This window comes from Peromyscus maniculatus, chromosome 14 (assembly GCF_049852395.1).
Source record: "Peromyscus maniculatus bairdii isolate BWxNUB_F1_BW_parent chromosome 14, HU_Pman_BW_mat_3.1, whole genome shotgun sequence".
Lineage (NCBI taxonomy): Eukaryota > Metazoa > Chordata > Mammalia > Rodentia > Cricetidae > Peromyscus > Peromyscus maniculatus.
The window spans coordinates 77339575-77355749 of NC_134865.1; the positions used below are offsets into that span (position 1 = coordinate 77339575).

General features: G+C 44.2%; 1 protein-coding gene across 2 annotated transcripts in view; it reads right to left on the bottom strand.

The window, feature by feature from the left end:
* Window positions 1-16175, bottom strand: part of Atg2b (autophagy related 2B) — a 67849-nt gene that overhangs the window by 18583 nt on the left and 33091 nt on the right. For both annotated transcript variants that reach the window (XM_042261134.2, XM_042261133.2), the window contains exons 19-31: window positions 13216-13373; window positions 12682-12854; window positions 11975-12125; window positions 10570-10769; window positions 10363-10443; window positions 8271-8377; window positions 7747-7839; window positions 7235-7305; window positions 6387-6463; window positions 5747-5917; window positions 3922-4063; window positions 2027-2229; window positions 638-864 (exon numbers count right to left, since the gene is read on the bottom strand). In XM_042261134.2, coding sequence (XP_042117068.2) covers window positions 638-864; window positions 2027-2229; window positions 3922-4063; window positions 5747-5917; window positions 6387-6463; window positions 7235-7305; window positions 7747-7839; window positions 8271-8377; window positions 10363-10443; window positions 10570-10769; window positions 11975-12125; window positions 12682-12854; window positions 13216-13373 — 1854 coding nt within the window. The remainder of the gene's footprint in view (window positions 1-637; window positions 865-2026; window positions 2230-3921; window positions 4064-5746; window positions 5918-6386; window positions 6464-7234; window positions 7306-7746; window positions 7840-8270; window positions 8378-10362; window positions 10444-10569; window positions 10770-11974; window positions 12126-12681; window positions 12855-13215; window positions 13374-16175) is intronic.

The window sequence follows — 16175 nt, forward strand, 5'->3', positions numbered from 1 at the left end:
CACACATAAAATCAATAGGCCTTAAAAAAAGTTTAAAACATAAAATAACACTTGGCTCTGCTTCATATCCTGTTAGATGCTGGGGGCTCCAGGCAAGCATGGACTCTGCCTCCTGACACACACTCACTTCATTTTATGGACCTCATTCAGTCACATAACCTTTTCTCCCTTTGAAACTGAGGGCGGAGGAATGGGTATCATTCATTTTCATAAACAAACACACTATGGGTAATGCTTGCTTAGTGAATGAAAATCTTCAAAGTCAACATTTTAGTAAATACATGAGAAATACAAGTAAGTTCACAGCCAACTTTAGGTGTGACATTTAAAATATGTATTTGAATACTAATTTATTCTTCCTTAAGATAAATACCAGGTTTAAGAGCATTGACTGCTCTTCCAAAGGACTCGAGTTCAAGTCCCAGCAACCACACGGTAGCTGACAGTCTGTAACCCCAGTTCCAGGGGATCCAATGGCCTTTTCTGGCCTCTGTGAGCACTGCCTGTGTGCTGCAGACATACATCCCCACAAAATACCCAGACACATAAAAATAAGTAAATCTTAAGGGAAAAAAAGATAAATTTCATGTGTTTTTCTACAGACAGGTAGCTCTATTGATCCATGGAATGAACTTACATGTAACTCTTAGCTGGAGAAGTAGGAGGGACTGTTGCAAAGTCCTTGCCTCCATAAAGATGCCACACCAGCGAGACTTCCTTAACAACATAGCGAATGGCCGGGATGGGAAAGTGAAGCGGGGCTTTGCTGCTATCCATCCTTGTAATGGGCAGACTGAAATAGTCGTCTCTTATCACAATCGCATCGTCAACCATGATCTTTATCACTGGCTCTTCTTCCTTCTCCTGAAACACACCAACAGGGAGTACTCTCACTCACCACAAACAACTGGTGTGCCTCACAGACCAACGGGTTTTCTTGAGTCTACATTCTTTTCAATAATTTCAATATATGAAGCAGTGTAACAATTTGTTCTCTTTGAAATGGAGTCTCATACTATAGCTCTGATTGGTGTGAAACTTGTTAGGTAGCTGAGGCTGGCTTTGAACTTGTAGCAATTCTCCTGCCTCCTGAGGCCTGGGATTACAGGGATGCACCAGCACATACAGTTTGGGTAATAATTTCTGACATTAGCCAGGTGGTGGTGGCGCACGCCTTTAATCTCAGCACTCGAGGCAGAGCCAGGAGGATCTCTGTGAGTTCGAGGCCAGCCTGGTCTACAGAGCAAGATCCAGGACAGGCACCAAAACAACACAGAGAAATCCTGTCTTGAAGAAAAAAAATATATATATTTCTGACATCAATCATCACATAATATATTGTACTTTATTGTCATAAAATAAAATCTGCTCTATAAAAATCAACTCATGAATATTTCTAAAGTTTATAATTTGGCACTTACTATTTGATCATTGAAAGTTGTGTGTGTGTGTGTGTGTGTGTGTGTGTGTGTGTGTGTGAGAGAGAGAGAGAGAGAGAGAGAGAGAGAGAGAGAGAGAGAGAGAGAGAGAGATATTACAGATTAAAGTTATACTGCATTCTAAACCCAAACCTGACAAATTTCAACACACTAATCAAATTATCATGTTTCTAATTACAGGCTTATCCTATGTTCAGCTGCTTTGATATTTGGTGGTTTTTTGTAAATCAGAAAGTTCTCGGAACCTACAGTCACCTATGAAGGCTCTACTAGGCTGTTGTGTGTGTGTGCATTCATCTCAGTTCTCCCAGCCATTCTGTACCCCATCTTCCTGTCATTCCTGTAATGTCCCTTACATTCAGCAACTGCATTTCACTAATCATGTAGCAAACTGCAAATGGACGCATTCTCTGGGCCATGTGTTGTAGAAGTAGTGTAACGTCATTTACAAAGTTCTAACGTAAACTACAGGGTGCAGTCGTTTTGCAGTGGGAAGAGTTGCAGATTCAAAAGACCTTCAGATGCCCTTTGGTCCATTTAATTTGTAATACTATTTTACAGTTTCAGTTGTGTTATCAATTTATTACCTGGATGGCTGCTTTTGGTGCAAAAAGAATGCAAAAGTCATCATTTTCAGTGGGTGCTCCTGTCCCTGTGTCACTAATCAAGTGGTGAGGGAGGGAGGCATGAGCAGGGCTAGGCTCCTGGGACACATTCCCACTCTCGTCTGGGAACAAGAAGAGGTCTGAACAGCATGGCTCCTGAGTGTGCGACTTTTCATCCAGGACACCTAGACGCAAAGACAGAGACATCTGGCAACAGCCTCTTGACTGCAGGTCAGACACAGTGTGCTCAGCCTTCCACCCACACACCTTCCCCACTTCTCATCTCAACTCTGAGTCTGCAGCTTAGGGAGGGCTAAAGTAACACAGACGCCTCAGTAAGAGGCAGAAAGACCTCGAAAGCACAAACAAGTGCCTCAGTCAACCTGAAGTCAGTTCTCTAGGAAAGTAAGGACAGCTCCTTCCCAGTTACTTGGTGTAGGAGAAGCTCAAGAACTCAACAAGATCTGTTCCCATTAACTGGGGTTTGTTTTGGTCAAGATTCCGTTCTGCAGGTGGAAGAAACTGACAAATGTCCATAGGGTTCAATCTTGGAAACTTCTTGAGCAACATTGCAAAGGGAAGGAAAAAAGGCTCATCTAGTAGACCCTCACTCAAACCCACAGGGGTCTCTGCTTAGGGAAGGGGTGGGGAGAGTGGCTGAGCTAATTCCTGGGCTCCAGAAACCTATGCTGGACACTTGCTCTCATGTAGCTCTCTCAAAATGAAATTCACAGACGATGCCATGTGTACCAAAAATCTGCACATGAGCATTTTATACTGTGTAGTAGAGTTATCCACTCTTTCTCCATTCATTCCAACCAAACACTGATGATATGGGGCGAAGAACACAGAATGTCTAAGAGTCTCCCAGACAGGCACTGAAACCCTGTCAACAGCACTGCAGGCCCCGCTCCCATCAGTGTCGAGTGCTCACTGAAGATGTGTGTATCATAAGCAATCAGGGTCCCTTCCCACTCAGGCCAGCTGCTGCTGTTTAGTGCACAGGAAGCTGGAAGCTTAGTTCATATCCTTAGATAAAATTTATCCTCACTTCCAATGAATGAAACATTTCACACTAAATGTTTCATAATACCATGGATTTTCTCAGGATGCCCATAGCCCAGGCTGGCCCTATACTATGTATGGCTCAAGCTGTTCTTAAATTCCTAACACTACCTCTAATTGCCATGTATTGGGATCTTAGGCAGGCACCACCTTTCCCAGCTCCATCAATTATTATTTTTAAATTAAGGTTTATGGAATTTAGAAATAACTATGTTCTCCACTAAAGGCGTTGTGGCACATGCCTTAAATCCCAGCATGTGGGAGTGGAAGAAGGAATAACTATGTTTATCCAATCTGAAAAACTGTTTTGAAACGAATGCTTCAAGATATTGAGATGCTTCCATTTGGCTTTCAAGACTCTTCGCTCATCTGGTCCCTTTCTGCTTTTCCAACTTTACTGTTTAATTCTTTTCAATCTAATGGAACTTCCGTTCTAGTGACAGCTGGATAGGTATCTACAGATCATGCATGCCTTCCTCTGTACTGTAATACCGAACAAATTTATGACCTTGTCAACATGACCTTCCTTCTCGTGCACCCTCCACATACAGCCAACTAGTCCTGTTTTCATGAGACTCGTGAACTTCCAATCTACATTCCAGGCTATTTTGTGTCACTTTTCAATCATTCCAAGCACTAGCACCATCTCCTGTCAGTCTGTTCTCCCAACAGACAGCAGACACAAGCTAACTGACTAGTACATATCTACAGATCCAGATGAGTCCTTAGTAAGTTTCTTACTGAAAATGTCATAAGAACACAAATAATGTGACACATGCTACCCTCAGAGCTGCCAGGAAAAGCCCTCTCACCATTAGTCTGTGGTCCGACAGGGGCAGAGGTCTGCTGCATGTCAATCTCCTCCATGGCGTCACTCATCAGGTCCCGTAAAATCTGCTGGTCAGCTTCAGGAAGCACCGGACCACGCGAAGATGATCGACCACTGGAATCTACCTACAACCAAAAGGCCAAAGTAAAAACAGCTAAAGCTTGTTGGGCAGTGGTGGCTCATACCTTTAATACCAGCACTTGGGAGGCAGAGGCAGGCAGATCTCTGTGAGTTCAAGGCCAGTCTGGTCTACAGAGCGAATTCCAAGGCAGGCTCCAAAGCTAAACAGAGATACTCTATCTCAAAAAACAAACAAAAAAACAACAACAACAAAAAAAAAAACAAAAAACAAAAAAAACAGCTAAAGCTTGGTGCAATGCAGTGCGCCGCACTCCCAGCTACTCAAGAGGGGAAGCAAAGGGACCACTGGGCTCCAAGTACATAAGGCCAGCCTGGGAAACAAAGTAAGACATTTCTCAAAGCAAAACCCATCTGAAAATACTCTTTTTTCAGAGAAGAAAGTCAGGACACTGAGTACACTACACTGCAAGGGAGCAGAGAGCAGAGCCCCTGAGAACTGCCTGCTGAGAACACCCTGGGACACACTCCACCTCAGGAACAACAGGTCCATGCTCACTGTCTACACCTGCCTGCAGTCCTGGTGCAATCATTATCACCTCAACAGCTACCAACAAGTACAAATAAACAGGAACTTAGCTCAGGTGCAGACAGAACCTGGACCCAGCCAAGGTGATGGGAGGGGCTGAAAATCCTGCTGTGCAGCCAGGGGTTACTGAGAAAGCCTGAGCTGCTCAGGCCATACTGCTGCTCCTGTAGGTCTGGACCTCCTCTCTTAGACTCCGGAGGGCAGCAGGGATATAAACAGGGGAGAAAACCTGCATGGTAGTTCATTCACAGGGCTCAACTCCAGTACCACCACTTTACCATTTTGGTTAGTAAACTGCAGATCCATTAAACCTAAGTTGCACTCCCCAAAATGTGAGCACTGCTCTGAAATGGAAAGACACAAGTTGAAAGCATCTCTGATAAACTGGACAGTGTCTTTCAGAGTAAATAGAATAGAGAGTAAACAGTGGAGGGAGTGTCTTTGGTCATCTCAGTACCAGTGGAGCATGAGAGGGACAGAGAGGAAGAGCAGGATGACCTAAGAGGGCACGTGATGCCAGCCAGATCCTTGTTAATAGAACTGACCTCTTTGAGTAAGTTCTGAGGTGCCCTACCCTAAGGAGACTAAGGACGCTGCTCACAAAAAAGGCTGTCAAGAACAGCACTGCAAAATAAAACACCCAAACAAACGGAACAAGTTCAAACTTGACACATGACATCAGAAAGGGACACCTGCGGCATAGGAGAGCAGCGACCTTGAAACCGAGATGGGGACACTTGTTGTGCTCCTCTTGCTGACTAGGGAAGTCACCAAGCAATCTAGCACAAACGACAACCTTCAGCCTCCCCTCCCTGGGCTGTGAGGGAGAGAGAGGAAGCTCCGTGGAGGTTGACCAAGTAGTAGAGAGAATGGGTAGAAGCACTAGTGTACAAGCAGGTCTGTAGGTGACAGTAGCATTTACCACTAGCTGCTTACAGCATTTGACACGACTTGTTTTCTTCCCTAAGAAGAGGTGCAAAGAAAAGAAATCTTAAAGAATTATGTCGGCTGAGATTAGTGTTCTGAAACAAAGAGCAAACAGTAGACTGGCTTTTCACAGAGGCCCCGGAATCACCGCTCCAGACCTGTTACTCTAGGAAGTGACATCAGCGGGATGGGGAATCGATCACCTGGCCTGTACCTTTGGCTTTCTCTGTGGGACTCCGGGCTTCACTTCTGCTTTGTTAGGTGCATGTAAGTCCCCGTAACTTGCGACATACTGAATGAGATTCATCAGTGCGGCGCATGAGTCTGAGCATGTTCTGATGTGGACGACATCACTGGAACAGTGCAACTCAAAGCGGGGCTCAGTCTGCAGGGCACAGGGGAATGACAACACTCTTTTTTAGACAAGCATCACCAACTCCTCTACAGTCACAGGAACAAAAACAGACACTAATGGGCTGGAAAGATGGGTCCGTGGTTATGAGTACTTATTGTTCCTGCAGAGGACTAGGTTTTAATTCCCAGCACCCACAGTGGTTCACAACTGTCTCTAACACCAGTCCCAGGGGTCTGATACCCTCTTCTGACATTTGCAGGTACCAGGCATGCATGTGATGCACATACATACATGCAGGCAAAACATGCATACACCTAAAATAAATCTAAAATAAAATATATACTTCTTTGTTTTGTCACATGAAAAGTATTTAAATCAATTCTAGTTTTGAAATATTTGGGCCAAAATTGGATCAAAAGAATAACATGTTCCAATACATTCTATTTTTTATCTCTTAAGGACAGGATTTAAGTAAAAATTTCCACTTATTGTAACTGACCTGTTCTCCATCAGAATCTGACTTCACTGCAGTTATGGTCAGCTCTAAAAGTCCCATGTCCATCACACGAACATAATCTAGAATTTAATACAATACTTACTGTAGGTTTTCACAACTGCGTATCCCACCAAGCGCTAACAAAGCTCCCTGCGGATGTCACTAGGGTCTGCAGTGTGAGGACACTGACAGGTCATCCTACAATCTCACTGTGACTTCATCTGACACCTCACTTAATTTTAGCTACAACGAATGACTAAATATTAAATAGATATTTAGAATATACAAAAAATATAGCTAACACCATAATAACATTTCACCCTCAAACTGAAAAGCCAGTATCCACTAAACTCTGAAGGTATATGAAGCATTACTCTAATTATTGTTTATCAATAAAAATTCAGGAGTCAGATATTGAGGTAAGAGCCTGAAAGATCAGAAAAGCAGAGAAGCCACAGTCCTCCCTACCTGCTCCATTCCTCCCTCTAAACAAGAGAGCCAGATCCCTCTCCGTCCCACCTTACCACTTCCTGTCCTATCTGTCCTCAGTCTTCCCAAACCTCTGTGGTTAATTTTGGTTGGCTAAGGGCTAACTCCACCCTCCGACTCCAAGCAAGCTATATTTGTCAGAACACGATCAAAATATCACACAACAGATGTAGCATACAATTATTACACATTTGAATATCCGTTAAAAGTTCCCTAGCAAGAACCCAGCTTTCCAACACTGTTCCCCACTTAAAACTGCTATTACACAGACACACACACACACACACACACACACACACACACACACACACACACACACACACACACTGCAGTAATCAAGCCGGAGTGTGTTTTGAACTCACCTCTATTCAGGTTTATAGTGACAGTGTTACACTTGTCAGACAGGTGTAAAGCAGCCTCATCCATGATGATTCTGAAGAAAGGAAACAGCATCTGAAAAGCCAAGCTCTGAGCCTGTGAACAGCACCATCGGCACACCTTCCCACCACGTGGGTGTACCTAACCCACAATCATGAGTGGAATCAAAACACAGGAAGGTGCCAACACATCGATCTCTAGGCTGTGGGGGCAGTTTGTGTTCCAACAGATGCTCAAATCTAAATAAAAGGTTTCCATTTCAAAGATAACACATATCTGGGACTGAGAAACTGACCACAGGTCCTAACAAGCCAAGGGAGACGCTCAGGGATGAATTCCTTCCAAAACGGAAACACAACAATGAGAGGAGCGGCGGGCATGGCCCTTGAGGAAGGAACACTGACGGCCCAGCCGCTGCGGATTTAACAAGTAGCAGCGGTTTGGTAAGGAAGCACCCATTACTACAGCGGCCAGCACAGGATGAGTTCACAGGTACCTGAGAGTGGAGGAAGATTTATCCAAGGCAACACTGCTAGAAATGCTGAACGTCTCAACAGTAAGAAGGGATCGGATTGGCAGGTGAAGGGGCCTGGCAGCAAACAGAAGCGAAAGATTAGCAGCCTAATACAACAGGACTCTTCAAAACACACCTCCAACCTCAACTACTCAATTGTGGGACTTTTGGAGGGCTTTGTTTTGTTTTGTTGGGTTTTTTGATCACAGTATCTCACTGTGTAACTCAGCCTGGTTTCAAATTGGCAGGCTTCTTCCCTAAGCCTGGTGAGTGTTGGAACTGTAGGTGTGCAACACCACAGTGGGCAGAATTACGTACTTTTCAACTGATTTATATATTGTGTGTGTTTGTACAGTGCCTGTGTGGAAGCCAGAGGACAACTGAGGAGAAGTGGTTCTTCTCTTCCAGGATATGGGTCCCAGGGAATGCACTCAGGTTACCAAGCTGGTGGCTCTAAAGTCAGTGTGTTTCAATAAAACTCCACTTTGTTCCATTCACGGACTCACCTGTAATCAAGTGCACAGCTCCAAAGATGAACATGAAAAGTTGTAAATGAAGTTGGAGGGTTATATCCCAAAACAGGTTCATCAGCAATATTCAAGAAGTTTAAAATCTGTAATCACGAAACATAAATACTTTAGAAGAAACGACATCTTGCTATAATACATTTAACAAGCATATAACAAAGCGACTTAGGCTGTTACAAGAAAATATAGCTGTTCTGAAGGGATTCATTTCAAAAGTGTGTGCACTCACATCAGTGAGGCCATGGAAGGGGAGAGATGCACTGAGCTGTCTATAGCAATCATCTCACTGTGTGTGTTGACCATAACCTATTGCTGTGTCCCTTAAAGAACACAATTAAAATGCTAAAGTACTTGCTAAACTGGAACTTGAAATGAAGAGTCACATCCATTAACTGAATACCACAGACACCTTAGAAAACCCTGTCTCACATTTATGGTCATACCACCCTAACACACCCAGTCTCCTCTGATCTTGGAAGGTAAGCAGGGTTGGACTGCTAAGGGCTTAGTACCTGGATGGGAGGAAGTCCTATCTTATGAAATTCATTTTTTAAAAAGTATATATAATACAATTAACACATTGCTCAGAACAATTATTGAAAAAAACTAATTTTGTTAAAGACAACTTTGCAAAAATCTGGTTTCCATGAGATATGCTAGGCATGCCTGTAATCCTAGCTACCTGGGAGGTTGAGGCAAAAGGATCAAAAGTCCTAAGTTAGCCAAGGACTACTTACTTAGCAAGACCCTTCTCAAAATACAAAAAGGAAGTGGGGAGGAGGAAGAGGAGAAGAAGAAGAAAGGAGAAGACAGAAAAGGGAAAGAAAAGGGAGAAAGGCAGGAGGAAAGCAGTGGTCATGTGCTCAGGGGCGGAGTCTTGCTTAGCATGCTGAGGCTCTCAGCTGGAGAGGCATCTCTGGTTTCCTAAGTCACCCACCGTGGGAAGGTAGAGGAATCTAGCTGTTTTTATAGAACTCAATAAGTTCTTTTTCTTTAATTTATATGTTGCTTAGTCTGAAAGCTAGGTCATCTGCCCCACACACATGCTTTCATACTCCCAAGCAAATGAAGAGGATATGCTAAATCACTCCCTAAACAGACACACACACACACACACACACACACCTGTGTTTGCCTAACAGGCAGACACTCAGGTAGTCATGTTTTCTAAATATTTTCATGGGAAGAGTATTTTTAAAACACTCAATAGAGAAAAAGACAAGAAGCACAAGATCCAGTATTCAAAATAACTGTGAGCCTCTTGCTCAAAGTCAGTTTCTTATTTACAATTCTTACTCACAGGAAAATAACCAACTTGATTCAACCACAGAATCTTGTTAAAACCCAAGCCATGGCCAACAAGACAGCTTGGTGGGTAAAAGTCAAGCCTGATGAAGCTGAGTTAGATCCCCAAGAGAAGAGAATCAACTCCTGAACACTGTCCTCTGACTCCCACAAAAATACTGTGGTATGTACACACAAGGGCACCACCCACCCCACCCATAGACGTTTAGTAGCAATCAAATACAAATTTAGAAAGACTTTTCAATGAGCAGCAGAGCACACAGCATGTGTGAAGCCCTGGGTCTGGTCCCATGCAGGAAAAAAAAAATGTAAGTAGGTATGTGGGTGGGTGGGTGGATGGATGGATGGATGGATGGATGGATGGATGGATGGATGGACGGACGGACGGACAGAAAGACGGAAGGACAGACAAAAAACAAGAAAATAGGGAGGATTCAACGGGACATTAACGGCTGAAATTCTGATCAAATGGCCTGAGGCAAAGCCACACCAATAACGGTCTGGGGACGTGGTGGCCCTTCAAAAGTGGGTGGTTTTCAGCACTCAGTACACCTCTGGCTGCTCCTCCTGGCTGGGCATTCCTTTTCTTGAAGGACACAAACAGCAGCACTCAGTGAGAAGTTATAGGAACTGCCTTCTGGGTGGAGTCTATGTCCTAAGGAAGGCCCAGCTACACACAGTGCGTGCACATCAGTTCACCAAGGTGAACATTCATTCACAACTGTGAACGCTGTTAGAAGGACACAACAGAAGCAAGAGCTCTTACCTGCTCGTGCCAGCTGAGTCCGGTGGGCAGCATCCTGTGCTGCAGAGTGGCTCCTTTCAGCCCCACAGCCACAAGGAACTCCTGCACCACAGGACACACGAAGAGCCACATTAATCCACAGAATCCCCACTGGGGTGTTGCCACTTCTAACAGTCATCTTAGCTAGCAATCAATCAACAGGAGTATTGAACAGTTGAAGGCACACACCTTTGTATTGGACTCTGATTTATCAGACAGTATCTTCACAGCCACCGAGAGCATATTCAAATTGTCTCCCCCAACACCGTCAGAGGCGGCTCGGCTGAGGCCGTCTTCTTCAGAGGAATAAATTGTAGGTTCCAACCAATGTGGGCGCGTTGAACTGGGCAAGCGTGTCTCTGTAGGGAGAATGGCTCCATCTACTATGCCTAGACACACATTGAGACAAAACACCAACAAAATGATCCCTTGAAAATATTCAGTACCTGTTCTGACTTTCACAACTCAAAACAACTCTCTGTACAGGTTGAGCACGGCTTTATCCAAAATGTTCAGCATCAGAGTATTCGGGATTTTAATGTTCACATCTAGTAAACATGCCCCATCTCAAGAGGTCAGGTCCACTACCACCATCGAGATGTCTCAGATATAGAGCATTTCTAAACGGATTTCTAGGACACAGCCTATACTCCTTTGAGCCTTGCTGGTAGCACAGAGGTCCTTGAGCTCACAGAAAAGCACTAGGGAATCCAGGACAGGGTTATCTCCTCAAAGGGACAGATGCATACTTGTTTTCTGCCCAGAAGCCTAGAAATAAATGTTGTTAACCGTCTGGTGACCCCTGTGCTAACTGTATGACCAGAGACAACCAGATCCTTCCCAGGCCTTCATGACAACACATGTTGTTTATCTATAGACCCCATCTTCATAGAAGAGGTGACATGTAACTTGATAATTTTTGGTAAATTATTCCTTAATATTCATTGTGCACATGGGATTGTGTTACACCAGTTACTTTTCCCCAAACTGTGCTATGCTTAAGTATGTTTAGAATAAGCTGCTGGTGTCAGACTCTAGAAGCTTGAACCAATACCTGCTGCTGAGCCATGTTGAGCCAGATTTCCTTCTGAGCTCTCACAGATGTTCCTCTGCTGGCCATGGTGTCTGCAGAAACCCCCACAGAGCCAGCAGGGCACAATGGCCAAGAGGCCGCATGGTAGCAGCCTATTTCTCTTTGTCAATGTAGGTATAACTGAGAGCAAAAACTCACAAGAAAGTCAAAAACTAAAACTAAGATTCTAAAACACGAGGAACATCTTTGTGCCTACTCACAGGGTAATTCAGGCAGCTACTGAGAATGTGGTAAATTTAGTCAGGTGTGGTGGTACACACCTACAGTCCTAGACTTGAAAGGCTGAGTTGAATCTCAAGGTCAGGACCAGTATTGGCTACATAGTGAGAAGACCTTGTCTCTAAACAAACAAAGTTTTAGTCTGTATGATTTTGGCAACAGAACCAGAACTCCCAACAGAAAACAATTTCTCACATCAAAGCGGTACTCTCAACAGGCTGTCTCCATCAAATAGGAAGTCAATGGGCAAACGGCAGAGAGGACAACGCACAGCTGTCCTACCTTTGTGGTACAGACTGAGGCTGCTGGAATGCAGGCAGATGTAGTGCTTGTCATCGAAACCTTCGTATTTTGTCACACAGAATAATGAGCCACTGTTGAATTCTAACCAGAATTCACCATGCTTATTTCCCATCGGCTCTCCATTCTCTTGCTAACAACAAGACCAGAAAAAAAAAAACACAAATTATCATTTTATTTCCTCCCCAAATTCCAGTACTGGAGATGGAACCTAAAACTCTGCACACAGTAGGTGGGCTCCTAGTCACTGAGCTGCAGGCCCCAGCCACCATTATTAAATGCAGAAAGGAAGAACATTTCTTGGCATGCTCATTCTGAATCTAACTTAGGAAAATCTCCTAAAGCATAACAAGCAGTCTAACTCCTGAACTATCAATACCATGGGCCTAAACACTGAATACTGTGTATAGTACGAAAGTCCTCTGTACAAGTGCCTATGCTTCACACTCTTTTAAAATAAGAAAGAAAAAGTTGGTTACCGCCCTCACGGAAGAATTAGCACATGCTTTCCAAAGGGAGGCCTGTACACAGCCTTAGATCAACAACTGAAGCTAGCTCCTAAAGTAGTGTGTTCTCTGGCATCTCAGAACCCTGCCACCCACCTCCCCCCGCCACTCCCCCTTCCCCCCTGCACTGACACCATCTCACCCCACTTCACTGCGACAGACTGTGTAATGGTGTAACTGTACCTTTACATCTGTGAACACTGCCATTAATCCATGATTGACATTCAGAAGGACTGATAGGAAACTCTGAGAGCTCTTGTTCTGAGAGTCCAACTTTTTTTTCCTACGGGAACGATAGTTGGGATCAACAGCAGAAAAATACTGCAAAGTCTCTTCTTCAGATCCACTGTCTTCATCTACGCAGGGAAAAGACCTACTATTACAGATTCTGACAGCTAAGCAGGACAGCAGCTTAAAAATGACCACAACAGTACTTTGACTTTTCCAGAGGACAGAACGACAGGGAGAGAGGCCTCTCAAGGGAACTCCAAACATGTGCACCATCATTCCGAAGATAACACATTCGAGCAGCAAAGCTCTTATCAGAACAGACACAGAACCGGGGAAATAATCATAGAAATTTCTAAAGAAATTACAGACCACAAACAGAACACAAAGTCTGAGGCACATTTTAGCTCTGCAATCGGAAGGACTACTACTCTGTTAACATATGAACGAGGCGCTTTCTTTATACTAGAACAACAGAAAGTACATTACCATAGTGAACTGCAGACTTAAAGGGGCTGAAGCTGTCTTTGCTGAAGGTGTTGATCAGCTGACTGGCTACCGAAAGCCCAACACCGTAGGAAATATTCTCAAGTGTCTCCACTGGGGAAGGAGCTGTTGGCTCCCAGAGAAGCAGGTCATTAAAGATCCTAGAAACACAAGTGCAAAGTAAACAGGAAAGAAACATCTAAGGTGAAGACAGACTCAGAACCTCCTTGACATGATCAGTTTTACCTACTGGTTTTAAATGGTGAACTGAAAAATGATCCTGTGAAGGAGTTTTTAAAACAGGAATTTTGTGCTTTCAATAGGAAAGCACCTGACATGGTTACAAAGAAGAACCAGATAAAGGAATGAAGATCAGACCCCTAACTAGACACTCATCTAATGTCTGTTACCCACGTTAATATACCCAAAGTCCTAATCACATCTCTAAGCCTACTTTAAAGGAGGAAGCTAATTAATGATAAAAACCCACAGCCAGGTGTAGTGAAGTATGCATTTAATCCAAAGGGGAAGAAGCAGTCTGTGGATAGTCAGAGCTGTATAATGAGACCCTGCCAAAAACCAAACCAAACCAAAACACCCACCTTCCAAATGGCAGGAAGACTGTTAAGGCGCCATAGAGACCCTCTCACTTTACCCATGAAGAAACCACCACATAAAAACATAAGTGATCTCTCCAAGGCCACACAGCCAAGCAGGAGAAAAGCTGGTATGACATTCAAGATAAGGCCCAGCTCTCAATTCAATCTTTTGTCTATACTAGTATCTGAGATAGCTTTTTCCCAACAGATAGCTTAGCTTCCCTGGTAAGAAATGGGATGAATACATGACCACAAAAAGTGAGAGAGAGATATGTATGTACCCCCTAAAGAACACACTAGAAGAGCCACAGCTAGGCCTGGGCTGTATGCTGCCTCTTCAGTAAATACTTGCTCCTACAAAGATGTGCTTCTGCCTAGCTTCAGGAAAACTGCAGTTTGACACAGCATTCTCTAGGTCTGAGCACCTCCTTCACGTCATCTGTTTCCATCACAGCACCTGTAATGCTTGACTCCTCTGTGCCACCTCCCTGAGAGGGACTTATGCCTAATTATCTCAGTCTGTGCACAGATGAGCAGCTGTCACAGAGCACAGGGCTGGAGAGGGAAGGATGAGATGATGACCCGTGGAAGGACTGCAAAGCCCAGTGTGAATACCAGTCGAGGTGCCAAGAGAAGAGGCAGTCCTCCCTCCCCTGGAGGAAGCCAGCGTGCAGCCAGCTGCAGAGCTCCAGGCTCTGGAGGAGGGAGGCAGAATGAGCATCTTGACTCACAGCGGGAAGTGCTGTTGTGAAAGACACCAGGGACACAGCACTGAGGGATGACGCCCCTTAAACACACTGACAGCTACATTCCCAACATTACGTTCTATTATAGGACAAAGAAGCCAAGGTCTATGAATCCAGACTCCGGCCTGAGCCAATCACTGTGAAGAGTGAAGGCAAAGGAAGCTTCTCCTTAGGAAGGGCTCTCTTTCGCCACACCTTCCTGCAGTATCTTAAACAAAACCAGAGCTTACGGCATAAGCTCTGTGAGTTTCTCATCCGTCATGTTCTATGCTTTCTTTGTTTATATTTAGGTCTACACAGTCTTTGGTTGGTTGTTTTTATTTTGAAACAGAATCTTATTAGGAAGCCCTGGCTTTGAAATCATGATCCTCCTGCCTTAGCCTTCCTAGAGCTGGGATTACCAGAGTATGCCACCATACTCAGTTTAAAAAAAGTTTGCTACTCACTAAAAAAATAAACAGGGCTGGTGAGATGGCTCAGCAGGTAAACACACTTGCCACCAAGCCTAACCTGAGTTCAATCCCTGGGATCCATGTGGTAGAAGGAGAGCCAACCCCCAGAGTTGTCTTCCTGCCTCACCAGCTGTATACACAGAGACACACGCAGACGCACGCACGCACGCACGCACGCACGCACAACACACTCAAGAGCACATGCACTTGAATAATAAATGTTTAAAAAAGAAACAAAACAAAAACAAAAACCTTACTTAAAGTGCTAACGTTCTCTTCCTATGTCCAATGACCTGGTGTGCTTGTCCTGTCCATTGAACTAATATGTACCTCAGCACCCTAAGACTTACAACCAGTCAATGGGGAGACCCAGAAACCCTAAGCCTTAGCACCAAGAGCTACCGACAGCAAGCAAACCCACTGCAGAAGCAACAGTGGATAGTCTCTGACGACAAGGGGAATGAAAACTTGTTTGCAGTGAGCGCTAGAGATGGTGAGACTACGCACTTCCTTTTTGCTCTGAGTCCCTCAAGGGCAGGAACTGTAACAACAGCAGAACACGGCTGAGAGCTCACCATAGGCCAGCACTGTTCTATCATCTTGTCATTACATCATTTACTCCTCTGACCGGCCCTTCTGGATGAGCACTGGTATCATCTCCATTTGGCAGATGAAGGAACTGGGGCTGATAGAGGCTACTGAAGTATCCAAAGTCATCAAAGTCTATGACCCAGAATTCCATTTCACTGTATTTGCTGGGTAGGTGTGTTGGAGTATGGAAACACAATAAATTAAAATTTTTGCTTACAAAGTGTATAAGCAAACCTGAAAAAACTTAACTAGTTGCCTTTTGAATTCTGGGAAGAGACACTTTCTGAACAGTGACTCTGAAAACCTAACTCTACCCCAGTACCTGCTGGCCTGGTTCTCAACTCTCCTAATGCTCTTCATATGCCACTGCATGGATTGAGAAATAGCACTTCTCAGCACTGTGCAGCCCAATGACACAGCCAATGGGCAGCTGCAGGCTGGAAGAGGGAGAAGATATGTCACAAACAAACGCACTTATTAATCAATCTTGGAGTTACAAATTAGCACAAATAATATGTGAATTGTTTTTGTTGTCATTGCTGTTTGGGAGTTTGTGATTTGTTTTGTTTTGTTTT